This window comes from Rhincodon typus, chromosome 14 (genome assembly GCF_021869965.1).
Source record: "Rhincodon typus isolate 14 chromosome 14, sRhiTyp1.1, whole genome shotgun sequence".
NCBI classification, from domain to species: domain Eukaryota; kingdom Metazoa; phylum Chordata; class Chondrichthyes; order Orectolobiformes; family Rhincodontidae; genus Rhincodon; species Rhincodon typus.
The window spans coordinates 44,885,139-44,901,270 of NC_063345.1; the positions used below are offsets into that span (position 1 = coordinate 44,885,139).

The 16,132-nt window shown below is 38.1% G+C and overlaps 1 protein-coding gene across 4 annotated transcripts in view; it reads left to right on the forward strand.

Moving 5' to 3' along the window:
• The window catches only part of enox2 (ecto-NOX disulfide-thiol exchanger 2), a 200,381-nt gene that overhangs the window by 172,192 nt on the left and 12,057 nt on the right, over positions 1–16,132 (forward strand). For all 4 annotated transcript variants that reach the window (XM_048604978.1, XM_048604979.1, XM_048604980.1 and 1 more), the window contains 4 exons: positions 2,825–3,009; positions 6,393–6,500; positions 7,480–7,530; positions 12,264–12,369. In XM_048604978.1, the coding sequence (XP_048460935.1) occupies positions 2,825–3,009; positions 6,393–6,500; positions 7,480–7,530; positions 12,264–12,369 (450 nt within the window). The remainder of the gene's footprint in view (positions 1–2,824; positions 3,010–6,392; positions 6,501–7,479; positions 7,531–12,263; positions 12,370–16,132) is intronic.

The window sequence follows — 16,132 nt, forward strand, 5'->3', positions numbered from 1 at the left end:
GATGGATGAAGTTTTGCTCGACAAAGGTATTAAAAAACATAGAGTCAAGTTCAGTGGAATGGTTTAAAGATACAGATCAGTCATGACCTCATTTTGTGGTGGAACATGCTTAAGGGTTTGCAAGTATCTACTATTATCCAGCAAAATATTGATCATGCTAGTTCATATTCTCTCAAAAAACAAGTATTTTGATGTGTCATGGTGTTATCAGAATGAGAAGTAGTTGCAGATAATCCTTCATTTCAAAACATAAGGAAGGAGAAAAGAAAAGATGGCACAATGATCTGAAAGGTGCTGGAGTGGAAACTGGTACAAGTAATACGAGCATAGTTAGGTCATTTATTGAAAAAACATCATGACAGCAGGTACTTTAAAACTATCAATTATAATGGTTATAGATGTGAATTAAAATAAAAGTATAAATCAATGAAACAGTCATAATTGTGCATTGTTTTAGAGTACAGCTATTTACAATGCATTGTAATTCAAACATTACTAAACAGTTAAATACTGAATGAAAATGAAAGGTCTACTTTGCTGGAATCTGCATTTTGTGATGAAGTCCATAGGTCGTATTTTGTCAGGTTGAATTCATTAGTTTCTCAATTATTTGCATACTATTAACAATGAGACTTTTATAGCACTAGCTTTTTAGTCTAGGTCACTTCAACATGTGTAGGAAGCTGTACGTATACAGAATCAAAGTAATCTTGCTACCATACAAGAAAGGTTCACAAGTGAAATAGCTGGAAATACTGTTTCATGGTGCAATGGATACAACGGCTTTTCTAAATAAATGTCATCTTAACAGAACTTTATACTTAAATATTTTAAATTGCTTTAAAACAACTTATACGTGTCCCTCATTCTCTTAGACTACACTTTTGAGTCATATTCAAATACTTCATATCTGTGAATTGTGGTGCTAGGAAAAGGTCTTGACTGTTTAACTCATTAGCAGGTTAGAGCTACAGCTTCATCCAACCCCGAGTCTTTTAAATTCAAGTCTTTGCAGCTGGCTGGAATGCTTTGTCCCTGCTCTTAAGTCCTTTGGCTTTTGTCAATTCAGGAAGCAAAATAACATGCAGAATTTTGTATGCCTGTCCAACAAACCAAAACAATTAGAAAGTAAAAAGAAAGAATAAATACTGGAAATCCTTGGATTCTGACAAAAGCTCACTGTCACGAAACATTGGGCTGGATTTTCATGCACTTGGGGAGACGTGTATTTGGGACCTGACTCTGGGATTCCCAACCCTCTTTCCAACAGCCTAAAATTTAATCAGTGTGTGTCAAGGGTGTAGACTAGTGAATATCTTTGCATCACCAACTCCATAGCATGGATAGCCACCCTATGCCCTTCAAACTCAGCAGACCTAAGATTGAATTTGAGCGCTTTCTCATCTTTAAAACTGAGATGGTTGGCTTATAAACCTGATGCAACAAAAGAAAAGCTCCATTTTGTTCATTTTTTTAAAAAATCATTTATTTTTCTGTTTTCTTATATCCAAATAACTTACTATGTACTTCAGCCTTGCCAGAATATTTCCCTTCATTCTAATTCCATTCTCCTTTAAATCATCTCCCTTTAAGCAAGGAATCCAAATGTTTACTGCAAGATTGGCCCTTGAGTCATCTGATTTTCTTTCCAGTAGCTGACCTCTGGTTCCTACTGTCCTTTGAGAAAAATCTACAATTAAAGACCAGAAACGTTGACATGTTCTTTACCCTACACCAACTCATTGCTAGATACTATTAATTATTTTGATGTAAAATCTATTTTAAGTTCATATTTGCCTAAAAATGACTGAACAAGTACATTTATTTTAGTGGAAATGTGTATAACATGGCAAAGTGGTTATTTAAAGAAAAGTCCTTTGAATTAAGTGTTACGTGTAAGTTGGGTAATTTGTAGCTTTGTATGAAAAACTTACATGGATGATCTGCTGAGATTTTCAAGCAATTTTTGTTTTTTGTGTTTGTGACATGGATTTGAGGCTTCTGCAGCTGCAGATCATTCATTGCCAATATATCAAAATGAGTTCGAGGTGTGTAATAACATCGAGTCATACAGCATGGAAACAGACCCTTCAGTCCAACCAGTCCATGCCAAACTAAACTAGTACCACCTGCCTGCTCTTGGCCTATATCCCTCCAAACCTTTCCTTTTCATGTCCTTATCCAAATGTCTTTTAAACGTTGTAATGTACCCACAACCACCACTTGCTCAGGAAGTTCATTCCACACACAAACGACCCTTTGCAGGAAAAAATTTTCCCCTCATGTCCTTTCTAAATCCCTCTCTTCTCACCTTAAAAATGTGCCCCTTCTTGAAATCCCCCATCCTCAGGAAAAGGCAACTACCATTAACTCTATCTATAACCCTCATTGTCTTATAGACTTCTCTAAGATCACCTCTCAACCTCCCACGCTCCTCTCTGAACAGGTTGATTCAAAAATATTTACCAAGGTAACGATAGGTGTGGGTGCACCTAAAAGTCTGGGTGCAGTGTGATGAGTGTCCTGAACTGGTGCATTTGGTGGCAAAATGCATGGCTGATCTGAGGATATGCCAGGTTTGAACAGTAACTGTTTTAGGCAAATTGACTTTGAACCAGTGTGAAAAGAACATGGAAACATGAGCATGAGTGATTAGAGACTTAACGCACTATATTATAAATTCTGGAAACTTTTATACTATTTCTGTCAAATTTTCCAACATTGCATTAGTAACTGGGTGGAAAACATGCGGAAACTCCAGACCACATTTTAGGAATTAATTTTTTTTTTTAGTTAATTTTAAATTTTTTTACCACCGTTATAGCACTGGCTGCTCAGGCTGAAACGCTGAAGCAAGAGAATGACAGCCTGCGTTGGCAACTGGATGCATACAGAAATGAGGTAGATTTATTAAAACATGAACAGGGTAAGTTCTACCACACTGAAGAGGAGACCACAAAGGACCAACAGCTAAGACTACTACAACAGACATTGCAAGGGATGCAGCAGGTACTGATGTCTTTTTTATTTAAAAATAAATTGGGGAAAAAAAACTCTGAAGAAAATTTTGATGTTTGAAAACCACTTGAAAGTATATTAACAAAATAAGCAACTTCAGCCATAAACCCACTTTCACTCATTGTGTTTGCCTCTCTCTATAACCTTTTTCTCCCCCACCTCTAAAGCAGTCACTTCCTTCCAAGCCACCCCCTGGTAGATGGAACTCCCAACTTTGAGCAGTAAATTCCACCTGCTTTTCCTTGGAAAATTTCCAAAACAGCAGGCATATTTTACAATAGATACCAATTGCATTGGTTCCATTCATTGGAAAAATAAAGTGTACAGATAAAAGGCAATGTAAAAACAATATTCTAAAACCTAGAGAGGTTAGGGTTAGAGGTATTCTGTTAGAAAAGTGATTCAATAAAAACAAGAAATGCATTACATTGTATTACTTATCCTTATTATCAGGCTGTCCAGCAGAATTCAATGATTGCAGCAACCATATGCAAACACTTCAATAAACAACATGTCAGACAATGCATGCATTGTGAGCACTTTCCAGTCCAGGAAATAAATTAGAGTATCATGACCACTTTCCATACCTCTTTTTTTTTTTTATTTTTAACATTCATTTAGGCGCTTTTATATTTTCTCCAGCATTTCTATTTTTCTGAAAATTGTACATAGGTGAATATTGTACCTGCAAGAGCAAAGTTGATGTATACAGATAATCAAATTCGCAAATGAAGATACGAATTGCAGAACTTTGGTGACAATTACAAATTGCATTATAGTCACAGGAGGACCATAGAGCTACTGTCTCATTAGAGAGACAACCAATGATGGTTTAACCTGATGGTCACTACACCTCAGGCAAGGGGACAAAGTTAAGAAGGTGTGACCTTTGTGGTGATCTCAGCTGCTGTGGGAGATGATACCACACTGTTGGCATCATTCTGCATCACAAACCACCTATTCTGCCAACCGAACTAACTGACCCCAAATCTGAATTAGGCACTTGGAGTAAAGTTCCACTCATCTAATGGCTCCTGTGGTCTGCCCATGGTGGTAACTCAGTGAGTTGGCATGGGAGGTATAATGGCAATGGAGGGTGAGTGGGGGACATGGGTTGGCATGAATTGGTAATAAATTGGCATAGGATTTATAAAAGGCTTAGGTGGATGAAGGAGCAGAGGTTGGTGTGAAAGCTATGAGGGGCCAATGGGGTGCACTGCTTGGCATGGAGATCATGAGGCGCTGTGGACTTGGATGGAGGGCATGAGATGATATGAGGAGTCTTTGGGAGTTGAGGAAGGGAGAGAGGGAAGTTTCTGTTTTATTCTTTATTTTTAAAGTTTGGCCACTGCTCAATTCCAGATAGGCATTCTGTCCAGCTCATCTCTGCAATTGGCAGCCACTGCATTCTTCTGGGGTTGCTCACCCCTGACAGAAAACCCAATGGTGCAGACAGCCATTTTTAAAAGTCGGGTTTGTGGAGCTGGGAATTCTCCTGTCTCTCCATCCACCCTGAGAGTAAAATCCAGGCCTTTACTTCACTTGAAACACAATATATCAGGTTGCTTTGCCTCATTAGCCAGGCATAAAGTTAAATAGGTATTGCATCTTTCTCCAACAAAAAAAACATGAAGATTTGGGATGCCCAAACCACCTTATCCTGAACACAACACCATGATTGACAAGCTGTCAGCAAAATGTTTAATTTTCTTAGGAATGAGCAGTGTCATATTGAATCATAAAAACCAAAAGAACTGTGGATGCTGTAAATCAGGAACAAAAACAAAGTTGCTGGAAAAGCTGAGCAGGTCTGGCAGCATCTGTGGAGGAGAAAACAGAGTTAACATTTTGGGTCCAGTGACCCTTCCTCAGAATCATGATTGGTTTGGCCTTTTAGAAAGCTTGCATGCAAATACCCTTCGGAGACAATAAGGAGTGCAGATGCTGGAAGACAGATTCTATAGGTGTGAGGCTGGAAAAGCACAGCAGGTCAGGGAGCATCAGAGGAGCAGGAAAGTCAATGTTTTGGGCTGAAACGTTGACTTTCCTGCTCCTCTGATGCTGTCTGACCTGCTGTGTAAGTACCTTTTGTGTTATAATAAGTAGGCTGCGCCATATAGGGTAACATGTTATTAAACAAAGTAGACCGGCAAATTATTACAATTGAAGTGAGAAAATAAAATTGGGTGGTGATCAGGTGTTGTATAAATCATAGATCTGTTGTAACTATAAGAGCTTTAATGAAACCTGCAAGTATATTTTATGAATATCAGTAGTGCTTCACTCTATCTTGTACTACAATAGAACGACAAATTTTGATGACTACACATTTGATCTCCTATTTTGTAGCATTATTGTTCAGGTTGACAGTCATTGATTTGGCTTATTGCTTCATGAATTATTTCAGAGAATGTACATAAGATAACAACCTGAGTCTCTCTATGTGAAATACCGATCAGAGCTTATTGGAGCAACCAATTTCTTTATTTTCGAACATATTATTGGTGATTAGTTTAGGATTAAGAATAAGGTACTAAACACCGAATACCAACAACATTATTTGCATATGCTCAGAATTCCATAAGACCTAGGAGCAGAAGTAGGCCATTCAGCCCATCGAGCCTGCTCTGTTATTCAATGATATCATGACTGATGGAATAATCTTCAACTCTACTTTCCTGCCTTAATCAGCATAATCTTGTATTCATTTACTGAGTTTAAAAAAAATCTATCTCAACCTTGAACAAGCCGATCTTTACTTTCTAGATTGACTACTCTCCAAGAAAAATTACTGCTCATCTCTGACTTAAATGGGTGACCCTTTACTCTGAGATTATAACCTCTGGTCCTGTGTGCGCTCTCTCAGGGGAAACTACCCTCTCAGCATTTACCCTGTCAAGCTCCCTAAGGACCTTGTGTTTCAATAAAGTATGCTCTCATCCTTCTAAACTCCAATGAATACAAGCCCAATCTACTCAAACTCTCCTCATAAAATCCCTCCATACCCAGAATCAATCTAGTAAGTCGTCTTTGGACTGCCTCCAATGCCTGTACATTTTTCCTTAGATAAGGGTACCTAAACTTTTTACAGTATTTCAGGTGTAGTATAGTGTACCTTGTATAGCTTTAGCAAAACTTCCCTATTTTTACACTCCATTCTCTTTTTAAAATAAAGACCAACAATTCTGCTGTAATACAAAAAACAGCTTTCTGGTATTATAGAAAGCGTGCTTGCCTGTCAACAATGCAATCTTGTGCAATGTGTGTTCTTGCATCCACATAAAAGGAAAAGATGGAAAATAAGATATGAATTGTGAACAACAGAATGTGGTTTATTTGGTGAAATTTTCGTGATGTTCCTTCATTATTAACAGCAACTTCTGAATTTAAGAGAAGAATGCAAGAAGAAAGAAATTGAATTTGAGAAGGCAAAGGAAGAAAAGCAGAAAGCGGAGATGTTGTTGGAAACGCTTAAAATGAAGGTGAGAGCATACGAACTGCATCGGTGTTTCCTGTAGTTCCATATCTCAGGGTTATTATCCATGTTAAGTGGTATTTACTACCTGCCTGTCCTTTATAATATTGTGCTGTCCTGAAGTCGTCTTTGGTGCTGTTTACCAAACCCCTTAATTTTGTGTCATCTGTAGTTCTAATATGTTATTCCTGTGTCCAATGTCATATTTTGTTTCTCTGAATCTTGTCTGAGGATTAAAATTGTAATATGTATCTTCAAGATGCATCTCTATTTTATAGAAAACTACTCGTGTTAACTCATACTTCGAATGTTCTTGCATTTTTACAACTTAATTTCCTGTAAAGTGTAATTAATTTGTTTGGAAATTCCCTGCATTCTATCCAGACACCTTGGGAATCGTCTTGTTTGTGGAAATATTGCCTGTGAAAACTTCCTTAGTGGAAATAGTGAATAGTTAAATATCCTTTGTAAAATTGCTGTATTTTTCTTTTTCTGTCATGGCATATGCGTATCATAGGAAAAGATAGCATTGTTGCTTGTCCCTAATGATCCTTGAACTGATTGGCTTCCTAGGACATTTGAGGGCGTTTAAGAGCCAACCACTTTGCTGTGGAGCAGGAGGCACATGTAGGTCAGACCAGGAAAGCAGAATAATTTTCCTTCAGAAGGACATTAATTGATTGTTTTATGGTCAGATTGTGATTTTATTTATTTTATTGAAATTCCATCAGTTGCCATGATGGAATTTTAACCCAGGTCCCCAGAGCATTAGCAATAGCTGGGACCTTAGGATTACTCCAGGTTACACAATTAAGACGCCATCAGCTTTCATAACTTTGTACATAAATGTTGCTGATCAGACATGTGTTAGTTAACCACACAGGGAAATTAACAGAAATTGATAAGAATGCATGAAAATGGATTGCAAAATGTGACTTGTGTTACTTTGTCAGTATGGCAAATTAATTTATGCTATTTAAATTTAGGAGGACAGTGTGTGTAGACAAGATACGGAGGAAAGTGATAACCAGATAACTGTGAGTACTCACTCTTTAAAAGAAATCTTCATTTGCTAGGTATTACAATTCATATTTATTTATTTCGGAAGTACATAAGATTAACACACAATGTTAAGAGTTTTTTAGACTCAAAATTTGCAATTTTTGTTTGAAGGTCCAAGTTCTATCAAATACTTTGCAAGTAACGAACAACCTGAAAGTTACAGTTTGAATATTCCTGGTCCGTTCTAGTTGCAGTCTGTTGTTTCAAGAATAATATTTCCAGACCATGAATTGAAAACCATAAAACAAATAAAGTAATAAACAAAAATAGACTGAAGAAAATGCCAGAAATGTACATGAGTTTTGATATGTATTTGATCAGAAATCTAAGAAATAGGTGGGAGTGGACCTTTTAGCCCTTTGAGTTTGCATTCTTTCCAAGGCTAATTTATTCTTCCTCTGGTAAGATCACAGAAACTATACATTCCTGAAAAAAAGGATAGGTTAACATTCTGATACTGAAAAATAATAGAAGTTTTAATTTTTTATTCATTCTGAAGAATATCAGAAATAGATGCAGGAGTACACCATACAGCCAGTCAAATTTGTTCCAGCGTTAAATGTCTGATTTTCAACTTCACAACCGCCATTCCCCATGATTCCTTGAGAGACCAAATAATTGCCTTTTTCAGTCCTAAGTATATTCAGTAATGTAGCATCATCTGTGGGGTTGACAATTGCAAAAATTTACAGTCCTTGGAATGAAGAAATTTCTCTTCAACACAGCCCTAAATGATAATTCCCCTTATTCTGAAATGTCATTCCAATGTTCTCGATACCCCAGCCAGAGGAAACACCGAATCTGTGTCAAACCCCATTCACATCATTGTATATTTCATTTAAATCGTTTTACTTTCTTCTAAATTCCAGAAAATATAAACTCAGTTTCTCATCGTACAACAACCTCTCATCCCAGGAACTAATCTACTGAATTTTGACTATCCCAGCTCCATTGTAAGCGTATCCTTCCTTAAATATGGAGACCAAAAGAGGACAGAGCATTTCAAATATCATCTGATCAAAGCCCTATACAATAGGAGCACGATGACTTGCTTCTTGTCCTTCAACCCCTTATAAGAAAGGCCAACGTGCCCATTTTCCTTTATAATTGAATGCTGTACCTGCATATTAACTTTCTGAGCTCCTTGTTTCGGTACACCGACATCCCTCTGACATTCAAAATTTACAATTTTCATGCTTTTAAAAACTTTTTCTGCTTTTGTATTCTTATAACTAAAGCAAATAATATTGCACTGGCTAGGATGGTAATCCTTTACCACCTTACTGCCAACTGACTTAACTTGTCTGTATCTCGTTGCTACCTCTTTGGTATATTCCTCACAGCTTAGATTCCCATCCAGTTTTGTATAATCAGGAAACATGGATACATTACTCAGTGTAAGAACAGAGGCAGGGAGAATTTACTGTCACAGACAGTTCCAATTCTGGGATTGTCATTACCACTCTTATGGGATTTCTATAGCCCCTGGACAGGGGTGTGGGAAATGAGCTTGCACTCAGCAATCCTACCCTTGCCTACTCCATCACAAAGATGAGCATTTCAGAAGGTGATCATTAAAATAATTATAATTGCTTGTGTTGATATGCATTACATTACTTTATCCAAAGAAGCAAGTACCAAAATCCATTTAAAACTTTAGAAAAATATACTGGGGAAACTCTTTTGCCATGTATTGAATTGATATTTTAAAGTTCTAAAGATCTTTTAGTTTGAAAAAAGTAACTCTGCTGTTCTACTTAGGAAAGTAAGCACCTGCTGTACTCTATTGATCAACAAGCAACCTGCTTTGAATTGGAAATGAAATCATTGCTGCAGCTTTCAAGTCCATCTGGTGTTTCATTTGCTGATTATTCTAGGATTTGTTTTAGCTGGAGCTATTATGAATTCCTGGTTGACTATTAAAAGACCATAAAATATGGAGCAGAATTAGGCCATTCGGCCCATCACCTCTGCCCCACCATTCAATCTTGACTGATACGCTTCTCAAACCCATTCTCCTGCCTTGATCCCCTTACTAATCAAGAACCCATCTATCTTTGTCTTAAATATAATCAATGACTTGGCCTCCACAGCCTCTGTGGCAATGAGTTGCATAGATTCACCACCCTCAGACTGAAGAAATGCCCCCTCATGTAAATTCTAAAGTGTCATCCCTTCACTGTAAGGCTGTGCCTTTGTGTCCTGGTCTTTACTACAAGTGGAAGCAGTTTCTGTACATCGCCTCTAAACAGGCCACTCAGTATTCTGTAAGTTTCAATGAGATTCCCCCTGCCTCACCATTTTTTTGAACTCCATTGACTACAGACCCAGAGTCCTCAAACGTTTCTTGTGTCACAAGCCCTACATTCCCAAGACCGTTCTTGCAAACTTTCTCTGCATCCCATCCAATATCAGGACATCTATCCTTTGATACGTGATCCAAAATATTCCAAATGCAATTTGACCAGAGTCTTATACAGCCTCAGCAGTATATCTCTGCTGTTGTATTCTAGCTTTCTTGAAATGAATGTTCACATTTCATTTGCCTTTCCAACTGCTAACTGGACCTGTATGTTAACCTTAAAGTCCTGAAAAAAGCCAATTCATTCATCACAGGAAAAGATGTGCATTCACATTTTGATTAACAGTATTATGGGTCTTTGAAGGATTATATGTCATTGATTTTGAATGTGGATAAATATTTTTTATAACAGATTGACCACGCCAAAGATTTACATTTGTTGAATTAATTTTCTTGAGTTTTGTCAGTTACAATTACCTTTTATTTAAAAAAAAAACACTCCCAGTGCCTTAATGGAGCTAGTACTTAATGTCCTTTTTAAAGATATTCTGAGCTTGTGGACAGTGCTTGAGCACTGTGGACAGTGTATAACTATGGAGGGAAGTTGACATGGGAGTATTGGGACTTGGGGGTGATAACTGGTGCATAGACATGACATGGGAGTATGGGGGTATGGTGTATTGGGGCGGGAATGAGGGCATCGACATTCATCATAAAAGAATGCCTGATAGCTCAGGAAATGGATTTCAGCCTTCTATCCTGGTGACTTTTGGCTATTCACCTCCCTTGATGTCTTGGACCTTTTTCCTGAGGTGGCAATCCCAACTCCATTTTGTTTCTAAACAAACATCTGAAAGAACTGCGGATGCTTGAAATTATAAACAAAAACAGAAATCACTGGAAAGACTCAGCAGATGTGGCAGCTTCTGTGGAAAGAAATCGTAGTTAATGTTTCAAGTCCAGTGACCTTTCATCAGATATATTTCTCTCCATAGGTGCTGCCAGACCCAACTGAGTTTTTTTGGGAATTTCTGTTCTTGCTTTTGTTCCATTTTGTCTCTGCTTCCCCAGATTAAATATATAGCTTGGGTGGAACTCTCTTAAAGGAAATGGGTTGATCAGATCAGGATGTTTCCTGACTTGACCATCCTGTCTCCTCCCACAAAATTCTTGCCCAAAATATTTATTCAATATCTCTGCCGTTTCCTCATTTTCCATTTTATAATGTTTCTGCTTCTAAGGGATTAATGTTTACTTAAGCTACCATCTTCCTTTTTATATAGTTTCTTCTGTTTCTATATTGCTGGCTAGTTTACACTCATATTTGTTTTCTTTCCTTTTTATCAACTTTTTGGTGGCTCTTTTCTGGTTTCTGAAGCACTCTGTGACAATACTATGGCTTTAAGAAGTGTATTTTGTCCTTTCTTTATTGAAGAGAGGTTGAGACAGAGGTGTTGAGCAGTCTGCTCGAAGCCAATAAAGTAAACTGCTTGTGAGGCCTTGGGGTTTTTTTTTAAAGTGTTGCTTCTATTATTCCAACATGATTGGATGGAGTCAGGCTCCCACAGAAGCAGGATTTTAGTTTAGCTTTCAGTAGTTGCTGTTGTTTTTTGGAAGTTGGTTGTGAAAGCTGCTACATTCCCTTCTCTTTGCTACAGCTAAAAGCTGGAGTTCTCTCTGCGGCCAGAATCGCATGTGAGACTATCTATTTCACTGAATTTGCCTTTGCCAAAGATGTGTTTATGGGATGTTACTACATTGGAACATTGCTGTTTATAGTTAAATAATCTGTTAAGTTTTCCAACAGAATTGAGTCATTCCAATTCTTCTTTCTTTGATTTGTATTTTAACTATAGAGTAGGAATAAAGTTTTGCTTAAAGCCAAGTAGTGTAACCAATCGAATTACATCTGGGGCACAGCACCTTACACTTGCCTTTAAATAAGATAAAAGTTAGGGTCTAGGTTATCTGCTTGATGTATTTGAAATGGGTTTGGTCTGGTCCATAACAACTTCCAATCCTTGGACTTGCTACTATTCTTCACAGCATTATACTCCTCTGGCTTTAATACTAATGATCCTAAACTTTGTACATAAGGTTTAATTTTCTATTATTCCCTTTTCAGGCTGTTGTTTCTAAAAATGCCATTGTCTTTATAACAAATTCTCCATTTGATTATGTGGAAAGGTTAGACGAAAGTTCTTTTCTTTGTTAGCATTTTCATTACTATAATTGGGAGCTCCGAGGTCTGAACTGGCCTTTTCTGACATTGTGAATTATAGGTTGCTGTTTACTGGTGGTAGATTAATAGGCAATTGAACTTTATATAGATTAGTGTAAGAGTTGAAATTGTGTTTTAATGTCAGCTAAACAATATTTAATGTCTTGATTTTCACTGTCCCACAGAACAATACAGGATGTGTAATACCAGGTTCCAGTCAAGGGAAGGATGGTGAATTGGATAGGGTCATCACAGGGCCTGTCCGATCAGAGAGAGAAGCACTGCTTGTGGGTAAGGGACATTACTAGGATTGCACAGCATTTTTGTCAATTCAAAAATGTGTTTATGTTTATGAAACAGAACAGGAAATTACCACAGCATGCATCAGGTTGATGACCAGTAAACAAATTAGTGTTAATGTTCATAAAATTAAGAGGATAAAAGGGTGGCACCGTGGTTAGCACTGCTGCCTCATAGCACCAGGAACCCGGGTTCGATTCCACCCTCGGGTGTCTGTGTCTGTGGAGTTTGCAGGATCTCCCCATGTCTGCGTGAGTTTCCTCCCACAATCCAAAGATGTGCAGGTTAGGTGAGTTGGCCATGCTAAATTGCCCATAGTGTTCAGGGATGTGTAGATTAGGTGGGCTATAGGGGGACGGGTCTAGGTGGGATGCTATGATAGTTGGTATGACTTGTTGGGCCAAAGGGCCTGTTTCCATATTGTAAGGATTCTTTCTTTTAAAAAAAAAAAAAAAAAAATTTGCTGTCAACACTTAACAAATCACCATTATACTGCAATTTTGAACAGATGATTGATTTCCCTGTCCCTCTGGACATAGGGTCATAAGAAATAAGAACAAAAGTAAGCCATTCATCCCACTCCATAGCTACTGCATCAGATGGTGTGCAAGCTCAAATTCTTGTTTAGCCAGGCTGAGTTGTCTCTCTGTGGTAAAGGCAAACTGCTTCCACTTCTACAATGGGAGGTGGTGATATTATGGTGTTGTCTATGCGGAGCTCCAGGTCAATGCTCTGTGTTAAAATCCAACAGCTCAGGAATGAATCCAAAAAAACTGTCATAAACCGTAGAGTCATACAGCATGGAAACAGACCCTTCGGACCGACTTATCCATGCTGATTGGTTTTTCCAAACTTAACTAGTCCCATTTGCCTACGTTTGGTCCTTATCCCTCTTAAATCTTTCCAATCCGTGAACCTGTCCAAATGTCTTTTAAATGTTGTAATTGTACCCTCCTCTACCATTTCCTCTGGCAGCTCGTTCCATATATGCGCCACCATCTGTGTGGAAAAAGCTGTCCCTCGGATCCCTTTTAAATCTTTCCCTCTCACCTTAAACCTATGCCGTCTAGTTTTGGACTCCCTAACCTTGGAAAATTCACCTTATCTATGCCCCTCATGATTTTATAAACCTCGATCATGTCACCCCTTGTCATACTGTAATTGCACTTTCCTGCCAGTATTGACACTGTAGTATCAGTTTTGAAGTAACTACCTTTCAGACAAATCTGCTTTTCTAATTCTCCAAACTGCTGAAAACTTTCTCGTATAAATAACGCCAGTCCGAAGTATAAATTATAGAAAGGAGAACGTTGACTGATTTCCTCAGTTAGTTAGTTTAGGTATTGTGAGGTGACTAAAGACTGAGGTCCATCTAGGTCGTCCTCTGCCATCCTGCAGTGATGTGATGCAATGATGGGGATTAAATCTCCATTTCTCCAACCTCAGATCCTGCTTTGCCTAAAGACCACACTGTCTTCAATCTGTGTAGTGTGAGAAATGCTTTCTTTTTGAAAACCATGTGAAGGGCCACTGTAAAAGGCTGAAAAGAGTAGCAGAGTAGGCAAGGGAAAGAAAAAGTAGTGGTTTAGGTAATGAAGTTTTCATTTTAACAGTTTGTGGATTTTATAAGGCAGAGAAGATAGAGGGAGATGGTTCAGATCAGAGGAAAACATGCCAGAATAGCATCACATGATTACAACTTAGATTGTTGCAGTGCCTTTAACATAATATAATGCCCCAAGTCACTACACAGGAATCCAATCAGATAAAAATTGGCACTGATCCACCAAAAGGAGATTAGGAAAGTTTGGTCAAAGGAGAGGTTAAAATAAACAATCTGTTATCTCGTGTGACGTGCTGTCTATTGTGTTAGTCTGTGTGTGATACGCTTTGTCCTGTGTGTGACATGCTGTGTGTGGTAGTCTATCCTTCACAACACTTTATACCAAATTGTACACGAGACCCTTTGGACAATATAACTTAGTGAGAAGAGAAGGCCAGGTTAGCTTCTTAGTATTAAGTTGGTACAGTGTAAATATATGGACAGTCCATTATGCTCTGCAAGGGCTGGGAAATCCATGTTCAGGTACGACACTGTATTGGCTATATTGCAGGAGCAGTACCCCATAGAAAATCTATTTAAATCCAAACACAGTTTAATTGATCATTTTAAATTCCGTAAAACAAAATCAGGAAATAAAATCATGATCTAAATAAAGGTGATTACGAATCTGTTGGATCATCGCAAAAACTCAACTAGTCCATGTGGGAACGAAACTCACTGTCCTAAATCAGTCTGGTCCCACGTATGACTCCAGTCCCTCACCAAACTGATTTGACACTGGATTGCTCTCAGAAATGGCTAGGCAATGGGGGATCTGACAGGCCCTCGACGGGCAATGGGAGAGTCAACAGGTCCCTGATGGGCAATGGGGGATTCAGCACAATGTACCTTACTTAGTGTTCCTAACCTCTTTCTTCATTGAGATGTTCAGAATAGCTCCAGGCTTCTTAGTACTATTAACAATCCGTAAATCTACCAAAAATCCATGCTGTCTCCTTCGTTTTTGTTCCTAATGTATGCGCTATCCCATGGAGCTATCATCCGCAGACATGAGATTAGATTTCATTGATGAAAATGTAAGTCTGCTCCATTATTCACTAAGCCCATGGCTGATCTGCTGCATGAATTCCATCTTCCTGCTTTATCTCTATACTGCTTGATTTCCTTAGAATCTAAAAATGTATTGCTCTTTGGCTTGAACATACACAACAATTGAGTGTTCTCAGCTCTTGTGTAAAGTATTCGAAAGATTCACAACTTTTGATGGAAGACATTACTCTTGTGCCCAATCCCAAATAGGCAATCCTTTACTCGTAACCCCGAGTTCTAGAGTTCATAGGTAGGGCAGGCATCTATCTCCTTTCTCCCACATGTCCTCTGTTACAAAGTCTTGAGCATATAATCTCAGTTATAGCCCAGTGCTGAACTGAGGTGGTGCTGTATTGTGTACCATCCTTAGATTAATAGATTGCATTGTATATTCATGAGCATTTTTAAATTGGTGCCAAGAATCCGATTCCATTATTCCTGACCCCCATCACCAGGTTATCCAATGTTCAACAATTTCATACACAGGTCACAGATTTCACAGTTATAATCCAAATAATCTGCTTGTACTTGTGTAGTTGATTCCTGTTTATTTCAAAACCTTGGATAATTGTTTCCTCCTGTTCTTCTTTAATCAAAAGAAGTTTCGGTTTCCTGAATTTCCTCCCTTAAAGTAAAGCCTTAATCCTAAAATAAATCTTTCCTCACTTCCTGAAGCCCTTTTTAATACACCTGCTGGTTAATTAAGGTAGGTTGCCCCAAATTTGTGGAAGTAGTTTGTATCTGACCTTTATACCACAGTTGTTAGGCTGTCATTTAGTTTACTTCCTCCTTGGTTAAATAAATGTTTAGTAATTATTGCATAACATTCAGCACCACTTTGAGCTTCCCAGATATTGAAGTAGTCAATGTCCGAAGGCAGAAAGATCTGAATAATAGCCAGGCCTAGGCTGATAAATAGGAAGTAACATTTGAGCCATACAGATGCCATGCAATGACCATCTTCAACAAAAAATAACTTCAGTATTGCCCCTCAATGTTCAGTTGCATTCTTGTTACTGAATCTCACTCTATTAACATCCTGAGGGTTCCCATTGAGCAGAAACTGAGCTAGAATAGCTATATAAATAGTTTGTCCAAGAG